The sequence below is a fragment of the Rana temporaria genome, chromosome 3 (genome assembly GCF_905171775.1).
Source record: "Rana temporaria chromosome 3, aRanTem1.1, whole genome shotgun sequence".
Classification (NCBI taxonomy): Eukaryota; Metazoa; Chordata; class Amphibia; order Anura; family Ranidae; genus Rana; species Rana temporaria.
In genome coordinates, this window is record NC_053491.1 from 153,661,631 (window position 1) to 153,679,143 (window position 17,513).

Consider the following 17,513-nt stretch of genomic DNA (forward strand, 5'->3'; position numbering starts at 1 on the left):
TAGTCGAGAAAACTCGTGGAACTCGACGAGAAAAAAAGAGAACAAGTTCTCTTTTTCCTCGTCGGGAGTCTCAATTTCCTTGTCGTGTTTCTCGTCGGGCTGGTTTATGACGAGAAACACGTTTGTGTGTATGCTTAGAAACCCGCGCATGCTCAGAATAAAGTATGAGATGGGAGCGTGCCTTCGGTAAAAGTAGGGTTTGTAATGGAGATAGCACATTCGTCACGCTGACAGACTGAAGAGCGAATCGTCTCTCACCAAACTTTTACTTAACACGCAGTAACATGAGATTAGCAAAAGCAGCCCCAAGGGTGGCGCCAGTGGAATCAAACTTCCCCTTTATAGTGCTGTCGTACGTGTTGTACGTCACCGCGTTTGAGAACGACGAGATTTTGTCTTGACAGTGTGTACGCAAAGAAAGCTTGTTAAGATTCTCGACAAGCCTAACAAGGAACTCGTCGAGGAAAACGATGTTTCATTTACGACAAGTTCCTAGGTCGTGTGTATGAGGCCTAAGTGGTATTTTTACTTGAATATTGATTTGCTTTGTGTATTTCTTCCAGATATGTGCAGTAATCCAGTGTGAAGCTTTCCCTCTGCAAAGCTTCTAGGAGCTTCCTTTAAAAAAAAACAGTCAGGCCTCGTACACACGACCGAGTTTCTCGGCAAAAAACAGCAAGAACCTTGCTGGGAGATATTTTTTTGCAGAGGAAACCGGTCGTGTGTACATTTTCGTCGAAGAAACTGTCGAGAACCTTGACGAGCCAAAAATAGAGCAAGTTCTCTATTTTCTCGACGGGAGTCTGATTTGGCTCGTCGAGATCCTCGTCGGGCTGGTTTTCAACGAGAAATTTGGACGTCTGTATGCTAAGAAACCCACGCTTGCTCAGATTAAAGTATGAGACAGGAGTAAAAGTAGCATTTGTAAAGGAGATAACACATTTTTAAAACTGTAACAGACTGAAAAGTGCAAATCGTCTCTTACCAAACTTTTATATAACACGCAAACACATGAAATTAGCAAAAGCAGCCCCAAGAGTTTAGCCAGTGGAATCGAACTTCCCCTGCCGTTGTTTGTGTTGTATGTCACCGCGTTTGAGAATGAGGAGATTTTGGCTTGACTGTGTGTACGCAAAGCAAGCTTGTCGAGTTCCTTGACAAGCCTAACAAGGAACTCGACGAGGAACTCGATGTGTTTCACCCGTCGAGTTTCTCGGTCGTGTGTACGAGGCCTTACTGCTCCTCTTTCTCCTTGTTCAGAGTGAACAAAAAAATTCAAATTATCCAAAATTACTATTGCCTTATTTAAAAACAACCTCCAAGTTGCATTGGCATATCACAAATACAGAGATATTTAAAATGAGGTGAAAGTGGTTTTAGAAATGTAAAGGTACATTAGAAAAGTACTGTTTAAGAAAATATATTGGATATACATTGGGATATAGAGAATTGCTACCTAAACTGCTTTTGGAGGTCAAGAAGGCCCTTTAGGCCAAACTAGATAATAGTTATTAGATAGGATTTATGAAGCATCTTTTACTACCTTTTACTACCTTTTGTAACAGGAAAACATAAATACAACCAGTTTTTCCTAAATGTTTATTTGTTTGAATTTAGTACTATCTAAGTGATCTTCTCATTGAACTTAGGTGAAAATAGTGTTATTTCTGTAAGCACATATTTTGAGGAATTATTGTGATGTTTACCCTAAAGTACATTTTTATATGACTTTCGTATTTTAGGTGCCTGCCCTTCTTTTTTTTTCACTATATTAAATATTAAGATATTGGTAAAAAAAAAAAAAAAAAATGATTTTAAGCTACAGATACAATTTATCCTGCGGTTACTTTAAACGTAAAAAAAAAACAGCATGAGTGGCTACTTAAATTAGGCACCCAGCAGCGTATTCGTTCAAACTATACACAGAAGACATTGGCAAATGGTCAACGGTACTTCTAATTGGCTAAATTAGATGGAATGTGGCATTATTAATTTTCTAACATTTGCACACATCATAAAAGTATCATAGTTTTATCGAGAAAACATGCATCATGCATGACCAAATTTGCACAGCTCTGGCAATGCTAATTAACCTGCCTTAGTATCATGATGACAAGAGAAAGGAAATCTAATGGGCATGCAACATCATAATGAGAGAAGGCACTCATGTATTCATTTGAGGAGCTGTGTGTTTTATTTGTTATTAGACACATTGACACATGGAAACAATAAAATTTCCTGCTTGATATCATTAGGATAATGGGCATGTTCTGAATGTTAAAACTGACTGTGTATTGTTTCTACTGGCAGTAAATCTGGAAGTTACAGTAGGTTAGGGTGAGAGAAAACATCCCAGACAAAAATAGTTATACCTTATTCATTTCATAATAAGGTGACCAGATTTTTAAAAGGAAATCTGGGGACATATTTTATTTTTTTTATTGGCAAATGGTAAACTCTTTTATAAGCTTACATTCTTAAAATTATATATGCAGTGTAAGTGGGATGTGTTTATGGAATGATTATATTATATTATATATTATGGAATGATTATATGATAGATATATATATATATATATATATATATATATATATATATATATATATATATATATATGTATATATATATATATATATATATATATATATATATATATATATATATATATATATATATATATATATATTATATATATATATTTATATATATATATATATATATATATATATATATATATATATATATATTATTTCTCACATTTCGTCCATAAGATAAAAAAAGATACTTAGAATTTTTGGGATATCACTACCAAATGTTAAGAATATAAGATAGAGAAAAAAACTTTTTAATGCATATTTTGTATTTTATTCTTACTAAAAAAGCACAGAGGTGTGCTATGTACAGAGTTCAGGGGCGCACCCATAGATGGTTTGAATCTTAGCTGGTCCCTGCTAAACCAGGCAAGATTCTAATCATCTATGGCTTGCCTAATTGACTAAGGCTGGGTTCACATTGGTATGGAACGACTGTTGTGCGTCTGTCATCCTACTTTGCCCTGCGACATCGGTCCTACATCGGTCCTACTTTGGTCCTTCTTCCATCCAACTTGAATGAACAGGATAAGATTTTGCTCCGACTTTGAGATAGTCTGACTTGTCATTTGACCAATCAAAACATTCCCAGTATGACATAAATTCCTTTTACTGCTGCTGTAATCATCATGTTGGAAGTCACAAGTCGGATGGTTAGGACAAGGATCCAACTTTGATCTGACTTCAATGATATTCAATGGGCTGACCAAAGTAGTGCAGGAACCTTTTTTAAAGTCGGACCAGTAACGGACACTGACATCAACAGTGACACTAATATAATGATCAGCTAAGGGAGGGGAGTGCAGAGTATATGGCAGTGGGTATTATGATTTTTTTGGTTTATAACTGTATTATTTTAAAAAAAATGTTTTTAATAATTTTGTTTACAGTGCTTCAGTTGGGGGTAGGGATGAGGTGGGGGCATGGACGGTTATGGCTGGACAGTGTCAGTAGAGCAGTGGACAGTGTCAGTATTTTTTTTTATGTATACATATTTTTACAGATAGATAGATAGATAGATAGATAGATAGATAGATAGATAGATAGATAGATAGATATAACATTTTATTTGTATTTCTTCTTCTTTTGTTTGGGGGGGGGGGGTCATTGGATATTTTATTTTTAATTATTTTTACAATTTAATTTTTAAATAATATTTTTTTATCAGCCATGTTGGGGGTGCTTTGGTGAGACCCCTGACATCTCCCCTTTGAGACAGGGAAAGAGACAGGGAAAGGGATTGAGGACACAGATTCCCCAGTCCCTTTCTCTGCAGCCTCAGCTGCACTGAAGTTAAATGAACAGGAGACAGAGGCTCCTGTACATTCATAAACTGAAGCATCATAAACAATGCTCAGTTATGAATGGACAGAGGCAGTGATCACTGACTCTGTGCATTCAGAAAAGAAAGGAGCTGGTAAATGACAGATTGAATGACTACTTCCTCCGCTCTATAACCTGACAGATCAGGGATGGGGAGGGCTGGAGGAGCAGAGAGGGGGGGCCAGAACAGGACCTGGGGAGCCGGAGGAGGATGCCAGGAACCAGAGGAGCACAGAGGGGTACCAGAAGAGGATCTAGGGAGCCAGAGGAGGACACAGGGAACCGAAGGAGGACCCGGGGAGCCGGAGGAGGACATGGGGAGCCGTAGGAGGATACGGAACCTGGAGGAGGACACGGAGAGCTGGAGGAGGACATGGGGCCCAGAGATTTGGGACATTTGATGGGCAGTCGGGGATGATGTTGGAGTTACAATCACCGATTTCCCTGTATGGCTTTCAATGAAGTAGCTGACAGCCACAGGAGGAAAAGCGTCTGTCAGCTACTTCATGGAAAGCCATACAGGGAGATCAGTGATTGTAACTCCCCCCCACCGCTGCACCAATCAGTGCCGGGGGTAAAACTGGAAACTGGAAAATTTCAGGTGGGTGGGGAAGGTTGGCCTGAGGCTTCAGAAGACTGCATCTTAAAGTGGAGTTCCACTTATTTTTTAACAGCTACAGAAAGACTTTTAATAGACAGCCATCTGTCCCACGATCCAGCATTGCACTCACTCCAGTCCAGTAATTTTCACCCCATGTCCTCCTTCGGTGGCACCAGCATGTTTACTATGGGGACCTGGCTGTGACAGCTTGCGGCTTCACAGCCGGGTGCCCACTGCGCATGCACGTGCGGCACTGCGCTCTGTGACTGGTCCTAAAGTCTTCTGTGACCAGTCATGTGTCCCAGAAAACTCTGGGAAGGAGAACTTTTGCTTCTGATTGCCTAAGGCAGGGGTGTCAAACTGGCGGCCCTCCAGCTGTTGTAAAACTACAAGTCCCATGAGGCATTGCAAGGCTAACAGTTACAAGCATGACTCTCACAGGCAGAGGCATGATGGGACTTGTAGTTTCGGAACAGCTGGAGGGCCGCCAGTTTGACACCCCTGGCCTAAGGTGACCAGAACAGAAGTGGGAGCGGATACCTGTCAAATTCAGGTACTCACTCCCCCCTCCTTCCCAAAAGTTCAGTTATAATAAACAGGAGACGGGGAGGAGGCCTTAAAGCGGAACTTCCCCTTTTGGGTGGAGCTCAGCTTTAATGTATTTCCAAGCACCATTTTCCAGTAGTGGAGTTCTTAATATAATTTTGGTATTTGACTATAATGAACACTTCACGTTACACAACATAATTGAATATGCCTGATGAAGTTTCCACTTAAAAAAACAAAAAAAACTTTTTCAACTTTTCACTGCCAAATTCAGGTCTTCGTGCCCCAAACAATAAAGTCAGCACCTTTTGATTTTTACTCTTTTTGAACACCAGTTTTATGCTCATTCTGTTTTTTTAACTGCAAATTTCTCAATTGTAATATAATATAATATACGGTAGTGCTAAACATAAAAATCTCACCCTTGTCCTGTCCCAATCTAGCCACTTCCGTCTACAATAGATCCCTGTCCTCCACCCTGGACTAGCTCGCCCGCTCACTACACACAAAATCAGGCCCCAACCCCTGCAACCCTGGCAAACAGATGACATCAGACATCTCAAAAAGTGTAGACGCACTATTAAGCGTCTGTGGCGTAAGACTGATGACTTGTACACATGATCGGTCCATCCAATGAGAACGGTCTGATGGACCATTTTCATCGGTTAACCGATGAAGCTGACTGATGGTCAGTCGTGCCTACACACCATCGGTAAAAAAAACGATCGTGTCAGAACGTGGTGACGTAAAACACAACGACGTGCTGAAAAAAACGAAGTTCAATGCTTCCAAGCATGCGTCGAATTGATTCTGAGCATGCCTGGATTTTTAACCGATTGAAGTGCCTACTAACGATCGGTTTTGTTCTATCGGTTAGGTATCCATCGGTTAAATTTAAAACAAGATTGCTTTTTTTTAACCATGAATAAATAACCGATGGGGCCCACACACGATCAGTTTGGTCTGATGAAAACGGTCCATAAGACCGTTCTCATCAGTTTGACCGATTGTGTGTACGCGGCATAAGTCTCTCAAAGACTTCAACCAATATAAATCTACCCTCCTAAAATACAATTCTTGCCTTCACACTGCCAAGCAGACCTATTGTATTACTCTCATTCACTCTCAAGACCTTCTCATCCAGTCCCCATCCACTCTTCTCTACCTTTAATGACTTTAATTAACTTTACTTTACTTTACTACTTTGGTCTCTGTGACTGTGATCTTCACTGGCTCTCATCCTACCTATCCCACCCCTACCTGTCCCACCACACCTTCAGAGTCACTTGCAACACTACTTCCTGTTATCCTCTTCCTTTCTCCGTCCGGGTCTCCCAAGATTATGTTCTTGGAATTCTTCTATGTTCTCCTATCTACACCTCCTCCCTAGATCAGCTGATAACCTCCCATGGCTTTTAATATAATTTCTATGCTGATGACACCTAAATCATTCTCTCCACTCCTTAGCTCACTCCATCAGTCTTCCATCAGTCTCCTCACGCATCAATAATTTACTAACAGACATATCTGTCTGGATGTCATACCACTTCCTCAAACTCAACTTGTCCAAAACCGAACTCATAATACCTTCTCCCCCATGTTCCTCTTCCCTTGACTTCTCTGTCAAGAGAAATGGCACAACCATCCCCCCATCCCCGCATGCCAGGGTGCTAGATGTTATCCTGATCTCTGAACGCTCCTTTCGGCCCCACATCCAATCACTCTCAAAAATACGTCCCTTCCTAATCCAATGAAACCACAAAGCTCATGATTTACTCACTATGGTTATCTCTTTCCTCGACTACTGCAACTCCCTCCTCATCGGCTTACCTTTAAATAGGTTATTCCCCTTCAGTCCATCATGAATGCTGCTGCCAGACTAATACACCTTAACATACAACTGCTCAGCAACTTCTGCCTCTCTCTGCCAATCTCTCCATTGGCTACCACTCTCCCAACTTTTTAAATTAAAAAAACTAACAAAAACTTACAATAAATTATCAAAAGTGCAACATGGTTCAGGTAAAGAACACCCATGTAAGCTGGCAGAAGACTAACTTAAAGGACTGCCCCTACCATTCCCTTACAGGTTTACCCTTAAATTCCTCTTCATCTTTTTGTTATGTTTACTCAAGTTTAACTGTGCTTACTCGTATCGCCATCACATTGCCATCACTAGTGCACATTAGCAGTATAGCTCTGTTATTGTTAGATAAAACCTCACCATTGCCCACCATCGCATTTTGTGGATGGCATTGCTACTGTTTGTGCTGGTCTGTACGGTCCATGCCCCTTTATATCTAGCCCTCATGGTTAGCCATCCTTTATGGTGAACTGTGTTATAATAAATGCTAATTGACTTTAATACATCAGGATTACATTTATTAACTGGCTTGGTTCCTGTTTTTTAAAAACACTATTGGTGGGTTGTAGGGATTATTTGCCATGCTTCTCTGTGTTAATCTTCTTTTTCACTTAACCTGGTATGTCAGAGGGGCTGAGGCCCTTGGAACGATCGAGGCAAAGAAAAGGACCCATCTACTCAGTGGCTCCTACGGGGGTAGTGCACATAACCATAAAAGCTGGTCAAAATGTGCACACCAGACTGAATAATAGGAATATAAGTAGTATCTCAATAGGAAGTTAAGTAGTGGAGCACATGGGTGCCACCAGGCACTTTTGGAGCTTAAACTACACAGCTTTTTGGGTGATGCTTACTGGAAAGAGTTCCAAGCTGCCAGTAACAGGATATTGAAACTTTGCCACAATTCACTAACAACTTGACATTATGGTTGTGCTAAAAAAAATACTCACAAGTGATTCCAGGCACGTAAACTGTTGTAAAACAAGCAACTCATAATCAAAGCAGTTCCATTAAACATAACAGCCCTTCAAAAACAGTTGAGAGGAAGGCCTAGAAATAGGCAGATGTTGGGCTGATAAATCTAAGCCCCATAATACAGTTTCACATAAACAGCTAGTTCATGGACTGTCAATTGAATAAAGAATTAAACAGAACTACCAATACAGAGGACTACATCCTTATCTATATTTCAATGTGGGTATTTTGAGCACCCTTATGCCGCATACACATGAATGTTTTTCATGACGAGAAAAATGCAATTTTTTTAAATGGTCATTAAAAACGATTGTGTGTAGGCTCCAGAGCATTTTTCTCTACGTTTTTCTCGTTGTGAAAAACGGTCATGTGTAGGCTTTAACAACGGGGAAAAAAAAAAACACACATGCTCAGAAGCAAGTTATGAGAAGGGAAATTTGCATTATCAGCCCAAAGGGTGGCGCCATTCGAATGGAACTTGCTCTTTATAGTGCCGTCGTACGTGTTGTACGTCACCACGCTTTGCTCGAGCATTTTTTATCACGATCGTGTGTATGCAAGGCAGGTTTGAGAGGAATCACGTAGAGAAAAACAACGTTTTTTTCCATGTCATAAAAAAACGGTTGTGTGTACGCGGCATTGCATTTTGGCAGAGAATGACAAGATGCCCCAGGAGCCGCACATTAAGTAAATACCTAATGTATGATAGTGAATGGCAGTCACAGTCTGGACCACCCCTAAGCCACACCCCCAAAGATTACTCATGGGGAACCACCCATTAAAGTCTGTAATTTTTTATTTTTTGGGGGATTTTCATTACTGTTAAAGGTTTGGTACTAGAGTGGCCCCTATTTAATATATACATTTTTCTATATAGTCAACAATACAAAAACCATGCTCATCAATATCAACTGGTAGTATCTTCAAAATCTCCACAAGGAGTATAACTACTTTACTGTCAGGAAAAGGGTTTATTCCACAAATGTGGGAAAAGAGGCTTAGCAATCAGGGGCAATAATTATTAGACATCCTCTTAAAGTGGAGTTCCACCCAAAAGTGGAAGTTCCGCTTTAAGCACTCCTCACCCCCTTCTATGTCACATTTGGCATGTCGTTTTTTTGGGGGGCAGCAGGTAACTAGCTTTTACAGGTATCTGCAACCCCTTCTGCTCGCCTAGCCAACTCAAGCAGAAGTTTTCCTCTACCCCTCCCTCCCTGCAATCTTCTGGGACAAGTCAAAGGTCCCAGAAGATTGCATGGCCATTGAGGAGGTGCAGAGCGACTCGCACCCGGATGTGAAGCCGCAAGCTGTCACAGTCGAGTGCCCACACTTGTAATGCCGGCACTGGGGAGAGGCGAGGGAGAGAGACAAGGGTTTGGGTGGCTGCATCGCTGGATCATGGGACAGATAAGTGTGTGTTTATTAAAAGTCAGAAACTACACTTTTTGTATCTGCTGATTTTTAATAAACACAAAAAACACTGGAACTCTGCTTTAACCGAGGTGCCTATTACTTGACGCAAGAATGTGCTAGAAATGCTGAACTGTTTAATGAATTTACCATATTTAGGAACAAATGGATTAATCTGCTGGGAAAAAATATAGGAAGAAATAGAAAACTGGAGCTGTAACACTAAAGTTATTTAATATTACTGCCACTGGTTTGTAATTTGCTGAAATATTCCAGTTAGTAGAAGTTTGCATTTAGCAGTAGGTAATGATTCAGGGTATAATTAAACAACAACCCGTGACTTACTGACATCATCAGAAAGGTAGATATGATTACGTTGGCGCTAAAGTAATGGTAATATTATCCATATGAAGGGATTCAAAAGTGGCCATAACATACCTAAAGTAACTCAACTTGAATAGGAATTCAAGTTCTCAATGGAAAAAACGCGAACACCCAAGAATTAACAGGGGAAAGCACAGTCTGCAGCATGTGACCTGATCCCAACAGACCTCCTGTGTTTTGTCACCCAGTCATATGCGCGCCTCCTGGAGACCGCAAGCTACCACACTTACATGTTACCACTCTTTTCACTATCTGAAATCAGGTCCAAGGCAATAGTGTGCAGCCCAAGCTGAGGCAAGTGGTAGCAGATGGACAAGAAGTTAATTGAAAAAAAGCCGGAGGAGATGCAAAAAAAAAGAAAAAGCAGAAAATGAAAAAAAAGTGTTTTATGGATAAAGAAAAATTACAATTGTTTAATAGGCAGAGCTTTAGCCTGCTAAATGGCATCTGGTTTTATATGTACTTTACATGGGGGGGGGGGGGGGGGATGTAATGAGAAGTTGAATAACAATGTCATTTTGTAATGTTATTGCAATGCAGAAACATTGCCTGTATGATGAATTAACCATTTTTGGGGGGCTTCTATAACTAGTAACATTGGCCTCAATTCTCTGAACATTGTCAGCTATTCTGCCCATTAGGCAGAACTGGACTCCAATAATATTACAAATTTATGCTGCAGTCCTGTGTATCTGTGAATGGGTTATGTAAATATGCTTTTAGGTCTATCTAGAACCTTTTCATGTGCAAGTGTAAAAAGGACAACATTTTATGTTTTGTTCGTGGCTTAAAATGCTGTTATGGTAATGCATTTTTGTACCTGTTGTAAGCTAGTAAAAAAAGGTCAAGGTGATCCAAAACTTGTTTATTTATGTGTTGCTTTCTTGCATCCTAAATGTGTTTTTTTAGATTGCTTGATTGTGTAATGTTGCTGTCATTGAACTCTGATGGCATGCAATAGGAGTATAAGTGATAATAACAGAGTTATGATTGGTTAATGAGAGATAACTGTTAGATGCAACACCAGCCCTGTTTGTTTACGTAAATTAAATATATCTATGTATTAAGTATTAAGTAAAAAAAAAGTATTATTCAAAAATTCTAATAAATAACAATAACAAAAAGATAGAAAGAATTTATTAATTTAAAATTTTGAATGTCAAAATCCTATTATTTACAATTTTACAGCAACAAAAAAAAAGCCAAAATTACTATTTACATTTTTACAGTGAAAGAGCAAACATATACAAATAAATATGAACAAAAATATACACAAGTGCCAGTGCAAACAGCTCCAATCAGGCACACAGATGGGACTCTGGCTGGATGGAATTCACAGGATCATTGAAATTACCTGCACCTAAAATAAGAGGAGACATTATTCTTCAAATTTATTGTACCAGAAACAGTTTGTCTACAAAGAGGAAGCCACAGTTACTTCTCTAGAAGTAACGTGGAAGTAATTCAGTAGCCATCCTTTATTAGGTGTCAGAACCATAAAGGCTGATGGTGAAGCATAATAAGTGCTCGGTAAAAGATTTGAAAACGGTAGACATTCAGAACACGCAAAGGGACATGACTGCTCCCTACACTGTATGTTAATTCCATGAAAATATCTATTTCCAATTCATTTTCTATTTAAAGTTTAAAGCAAACTAAATAAATGATGATAAGCGCTCCAGGTATGTGATAAATCACAATACAGTGTATAAACAAATGAATAAAACACAATCAAATAAAAGGGAGTGAGTGACCAAACTCAAAATGTGCTGTGCGTGTCAAGAAGTCTGTGTAAAGACACCGTGAAACTCTTTGGGGGTGTCGCGTCCCCTGTGAGTCAAGAGTCACTACAATGTGCACATATGCATATAAATAATGTGAAAAAAATTATATAATAGTAATAGGTGATCTCTAAATAGATCTAAAGTAGGCAGCAATAGTGATGGTGATATGACAGTCTATTGGTGAGGATGATGGGATGTTCACATATGACAATTCCTGTATGTAAGGCAGTGATAGGGGGATCCTTATTAGTGTTGCAGTTCCCTTACCATGAAGATGCTATATGTGCGCATATAGGGATATCCCTCAGGGTCTCCAATCGCCTATTTCCTGGGATCACTCAGTGCAGATATTTTCAACTGGTGTGTGCCTTGAAGGTGTTAATAATGTTGGTCCTCCGGGTCTCCAATTCCTTTATCTTGGGATCACTCGGTTGGCTGTAGCTGCTGCATAACTCCAAAAGGGTCCAAATAGTGGTGTTCCAATAGGTAAAGCAATGGGATAGGGAGAAAAAAGATTGCCTCCGATTGTGTAGTGGGTTTAGGGATCCAAAAATTATTTATTAGGAACATAAAAAGCAGGTGATACAGAGGATAGCTCAGAAGACGGTTTTGTATTGCCAAACAGCGCTGGTGAATACAGTGCAGACGTGGCGTTTGAAATTACCGCCTACGTCCTGTGGCCTCCGGCTTGTGTGAGTGATTTCCTCGGTCTCGGCTTGCAAGCCGAGACCGAGGAAATCACTCACACAAGCCGGAGGCCACAGGACGTAGGCGGTAATTTCAAACGCCACGTCTGCACTGTATTCACCAGCGCTGTTTGGCAATACAAAACCGTCTTCTGAGCTATCCTCTGTATCACCTGCTTTTTATGTTCCTAATAAATAATTTTTGGATCCCTAAACCCACTACACAATCGGAGGCAATCTTTTTTCTCCCTATCCCATTGCTTTACCTATTGGAACACCACTATTTGGACCCTTTTGGAGTTATGCAGCAGCTACAGCCAACCGAGTGATCCCAAGATAAAGGAATTGGAGACCCGGAGGACCAACATTATTAACACCTTCAAGGCACACACCAGTTGAAAATATCTGCACTGAGTGATCCCAGGAAATAGGCGATTGGAGACCCTGAGGGATATCCCTATATGCGCACATATAGCATCTTCATGGTAAGGGAACTGCAACACTAATAAGGATCCCCCTATCACTGCCTTACATACAGGAATTGTCATATGTGAACATCCCATCATCCTCACCAATAGACTGTCATATCACCATCACTATTGCTGCCTACTTTAGATCTATTTAGAGATCACCTATTACTATTATATAATTTTTTTCACATTATTTATATGCATATGTGCACATTGTAGTGACTCTTGACTCACAGGGGACGCGACACCCCCAAAGAGTTTCACGGTGTCTTTACACAGACTTCTTGACACGCACAGCACATTTTGAGTTTGGTCACTCACTCCCTTTTATTTGATTGTGTTTTATTCATTTGTTTATACACTGTATTGTGATTTATCACATACCTGGAGCGCTTATCATCATTTATTTAGTTTGTTTTTTCTCATTGTGTTATGTGAACACTATTAGATATAGCTGCCTCAGGTATTATTTGCACACCACTTTTTCATTATTCTGTTTACTCACAGTAGCGCAGTGGAATTTATTATTTATTAAAGTTTAAAGCAAATCTAAACTCAAGAATAATGATGTAACATATTGCATCTTACAAATCCCTACATGGAGGTGGCTGAATTTGTTTTCTTAGTTCAGGCTAAGAATATTTTCAGCGAGTACAGAAAATACCTGCAGATCTTGCCAGAAATGCAGAGTCCTTGTCACTTTCTGTGAGCAGGAAAGAAAGTGCAACCACCATTGTCTTTAAACTACTTGTCCCAGAAATATACCATATAATAAAAATGAATATGGGCAGACGTGTTTGAAGTCCAGACTGTGTGGCTCTTTTTTCATGGATAACATGGAGAAGTGACTTTAGCTTTGAAGGGATAGAAATTGTGGTATTTATAACATAATTAGGTGAACATGAACGGAAAAAAAAAATGTCCGAAAAAAGGAATGCAGCCACTACATATAAGGACTAGTAAGCTTTTAGTTTTGAGTTTAGATATGCTTTATTAACAACATTTCAAAATACAGTAGTTATAATACTTGGCATCAGTGCCTCCATTTATTCAAATCTTGAAGAGATAAAACCACTTCTAGAATCTTTAGTATGCAACATTTTTAGGTGCATCAAATTCTGTATAGGCCTCGTACACACTTGGCAAAAAACAGCAAGAAACTTGCTGGGAGATATTTTTTTGCCGAGGAAACCGGTCGTGTGTACATTTTCGTCGAGGAAACTGTCGAGAAACTCGACGAGCCAAAAAGAGAGCATGTTCTCTATTTCCTTGACGGGAATAGAGAAAATTGGCTTGTCGAGTTCCTCGACAGCCTAACAAGGAACTCGACGAGGAAAACAATGTGTTTCGCCCGTCGAGTTTCTCAGTCGTGTGTACGAGGCTTCACTCTCTGTTGCCTCCTGTGGACCCTCATTGGCTACAATTGACCACTAGTTTGTCCCTGCAGTTCTAAAGGGAAACACTAGTGATGTAGTAATTAGAGGGGGGGCCTTAGTAGAGAGAAGATTTTAGCAACAAATCTTATCTCACAGGAGGCGTAGATTGCAAGTATTATAGTATTTTGAAAATATGTTTTTAATCATACTTTTTAGGATGACCGTGTCTCTATAAAATTAATTTGTCATCCACCTAAATGTCTATTTGATGGACACTGTCTGGGTCACAAACTGCAAGTTCTATGGCAGTCATCTAATTTATGGTGATCCTGGACAAATTTAAAGACGCTTTTGCTTGGTGACAGATTGTCCTAATCAGATTCTCCTAATTGCGTACACACAGTTGGACTTTTGACCCGGGAAAAGTCAGTTGGAATTTCCGACGTAAAAATAGAGAACGTGCTCTCTAAGTCCATCAGAAATTCTGACGGAAAAAGTCTGATGGGGCATACACACGGTCAGAATATCCGATGAAAAGCTTCCATCTGAATTTTTCCATCGTAAATTCCGACCGTGTGTATGCGGCTTAAGGTGTCAAATAAGCCAGACTGATGTGACTAAAGCTGTAAGGATTTTTCTAATCCAAACTTAAGTTTAATTTTTATAAAAAAAAATGTTTTTGTTTGTTTCAACCCAGCTAAAGGAAGTTAACTTAAAAGAAAAAAAATTCTCTGTGAATAGTTTTGCCAGCTGCCATGTGAAATTTGCATATTTTACAGCTACCTAAACTGTCACTTCCTAATCCTGCTTTATTTGGCTTGTATAAACCTAGACAACACGTGTAAATGATGTGTTCTTTGTTTCTCCATAACAGTGTGGTGCTTGTTAACCGTTTGGTGATCAGGGCAATATTTTCTACTTTGTGGTATTTAGCTTTAGCTGCTAAAACAGACACTGGTCATTTCAAAAGTCAGTTTATGTTTATGATACAAGAGTTTGTAAAGAGGCATTCTTCTGCCCACTGACCAAAAATTTAAGAGATGGCATTCTTATTATCAATGATCACCAATGTAAGAGGTTGTTTTTCTTTCCATTCACCACCAGTTTATAAAGTCATTTTTCTTTCCATTGACCATCAGTTTATAAAGTCATTTTTCTTTCCATTGACCACCAGTTTATAAAGTCATTTTTCTTTCTACTGACCACCAATGTAAGTAAGATGTGGTCAGACATGTTAGCATAGACCAATAATATAAGGAAACATTTTTCTTCCAGCCGTCATCACTGTCCACTAGTATAGAGTCTCATGCACATTGGGGTGTTGATTCAGTTAATTGGCCAGAATATTACCTTATTTTGAACACTGAAATTAATAAATGCCCAAGTGTTAAATGTGCCTAGTGCTTAGGCATTTTTAGACGCGTTTACATGTGTTTTGGCATTTTTCAGCCCAAACACTCCTTTCTTGAACACTCTCTCAAACACTCCTCTCTTGAACACTCTCTTAAACACTCCTCTCTTGTTTTCTGCTTCAAAACACCCTTGCTTTTAAACTCTTGTAAACTTCTATGTGTGCATGGACATATAGGGCAACATGGACAGGCATTTAGAGACAGAAAAAAATGCATCAGCATCTGGCTATTAAAATCATATTAAAGTCTTGTTTTTTTTGCTTAAAAACATTGCAGTGGTTTTTCACAGAGCAGAGCCCCCTCTTCTCAGGTCCCTCACTGGCACTTCTGGCTCATCCCTCCTGCCAAGTGCCCCCACAGCAAGCGTCTTGTTATGGGGGCACCCAAGCCGAGCCACTGCTCTGTGTGTCCATTGAGACATGGATCCGCGGCTCTGCTCCACCATACTCTCTCTTCATTGCCCCACTGACTGTGATTGACAGCAGCTGGCACCAATCATGAGCAAGAGACCCGAACAGCTGAGGCTCTCATGCAACATCACTGGATCAAAATGGGGTTCATGTAAGTATTAGGGGGGTTGAGGGGGGTTGCTGCACACAGAAGTTTTTTTTATATTCTTGCAAAAAACTTTTTGCCTTTAGAACCACTTTAAGAAAGAGTACCTTCAGAAGAGTTCTGCTCAGTACATTGCTAGGCTTAAAGGTCCACTATTACAGTTTATCATTTTTATCATTCACTACTAAGTCTGTAAGAGGGGTTGAAGATTTTTCAATGTTGCTGTCCATATGGCCTATCTAGTTGTACATTTTTGGTGTTGTTGTTTTAGGGTATCCTGTATCCCTAACCCTCTCTCCCCTGGACACTGAGGCAAATTTAGCAAAATACAATTGACAGAGTGGATGTCTGTCATTCGGTCAGCCTTTGAGTGCAGCTATTGATCAAATCACCAGAACAAAAGGCTGCAAGCAAGTTTAAAATATTTTGTGTTTACTTTATATTATTTTAGCTATACTTTAAATAGAATTTATACATAATACTTCATAAAACTAGGAGTATGTTATATAGTTTTTTTTCTGTTTTTACGATCTGTGGTAGAGAAAAGTAATCAAATGTTCAGCTCAGGGTTTATGCCACATGTACAATACTTTTTTAAGAAGATGGGTTAGGAGGAAGCCATCAAGACCTATGGGATCCTGCAGTCACTTAGAGGTTAAAATAGACAGAGCTGAAACAAACAGGTACACTCTAGTTCCGCACTGCAGATAGTAAACTTTCCTGCACCATTGTTCTTATCATTTACACATACACACATGTGAGACAGGCTAGTTCACACTATTGCGTGCCGGGAAAAGTGTGCACAATCGCACAAGTTCCTGACAAGGAGAGAAACACACAGCTATTTAGCAGACAGTTGGAGTGCCACTCATTCTTAACGCATCAACAAATTGCCCGCAGTTGCTGCAGCACCATGCAATTCCTTCCAGCGTGATATTTGAAAAGGCTCTGGAACTTTCCCCCCATGTTTCTGCAGGTAGGGCAGCCCACTGAAATGAATGGGCTGCCCTACCCACAGAATTCAGCCCACACAAGTGTGACCTAGGCCTTAATGTGATTTTAATGACAGGTCTGCTGTTTTCACAGGTGCAGACAAGCACATGATGTATATAAAAAGCTCCCAAAATACAGTAGATATTTAAATCTACACTCTTTACTAGGAAGCTATAACCTAACTTTCCCTCATGTAACAGATGACAAGCATTACATGGACTCTACTACAGTATAGCTCTGAAAGTAACATACAAAAATAGATATTTCATTTGAAAAAGGTTCTGAATTTTCAGAAAAGGCAAAAGGATAATGAAGTCAAGCTAAAATTCAATAACTTTTGATGTTTTAAGCCACAAAAAATATAAATGGTTTCAATCACAAGCACAATTGTTTGAAGAATAGTTAATAATATTATGATTGATTTACAAGAAAAAATGTCAAAATTGTATACTTTTTTGTTTTGGATTGCGTAGGGTCTGGTGAGGGAAAATTAGGCCTCGTACACACGACCGAGAAACTCGACAGAATCCATCAAGAAACTT

At 39.6% G+C, this 17,513-nt stretch overlaps 1 protein-coding gene across 2 annotated transcripts in view; it reads right to left on the reverse strand.

Moving 5' to 3' along the window:
• Positions 1 to 10,885: 10,885 nt before the first annotated feature.
• Positions 10,886 to 17,513, reverse strand: part of LOC120931817 (putative interleukin-17 receptor E-like) — a 61,650-nt gene continuing 55,022 nt past the window's right edge. For both annotated transcript variants that reach the window (XM_040343663.1, XM_040343662.1), the window contains one exon: positions 10,886 to 11,055. In XM_040343663.1, coding sequence (XP_040199597.1) covers positions 10,994 to 11,055 — 62 coding nt within the window. In that variant the 3' untranslated portion in view covers positions 10,886 to 10,993. The remainder of the gene's footprint in view (positions 11,056 to 17,513) is intronic.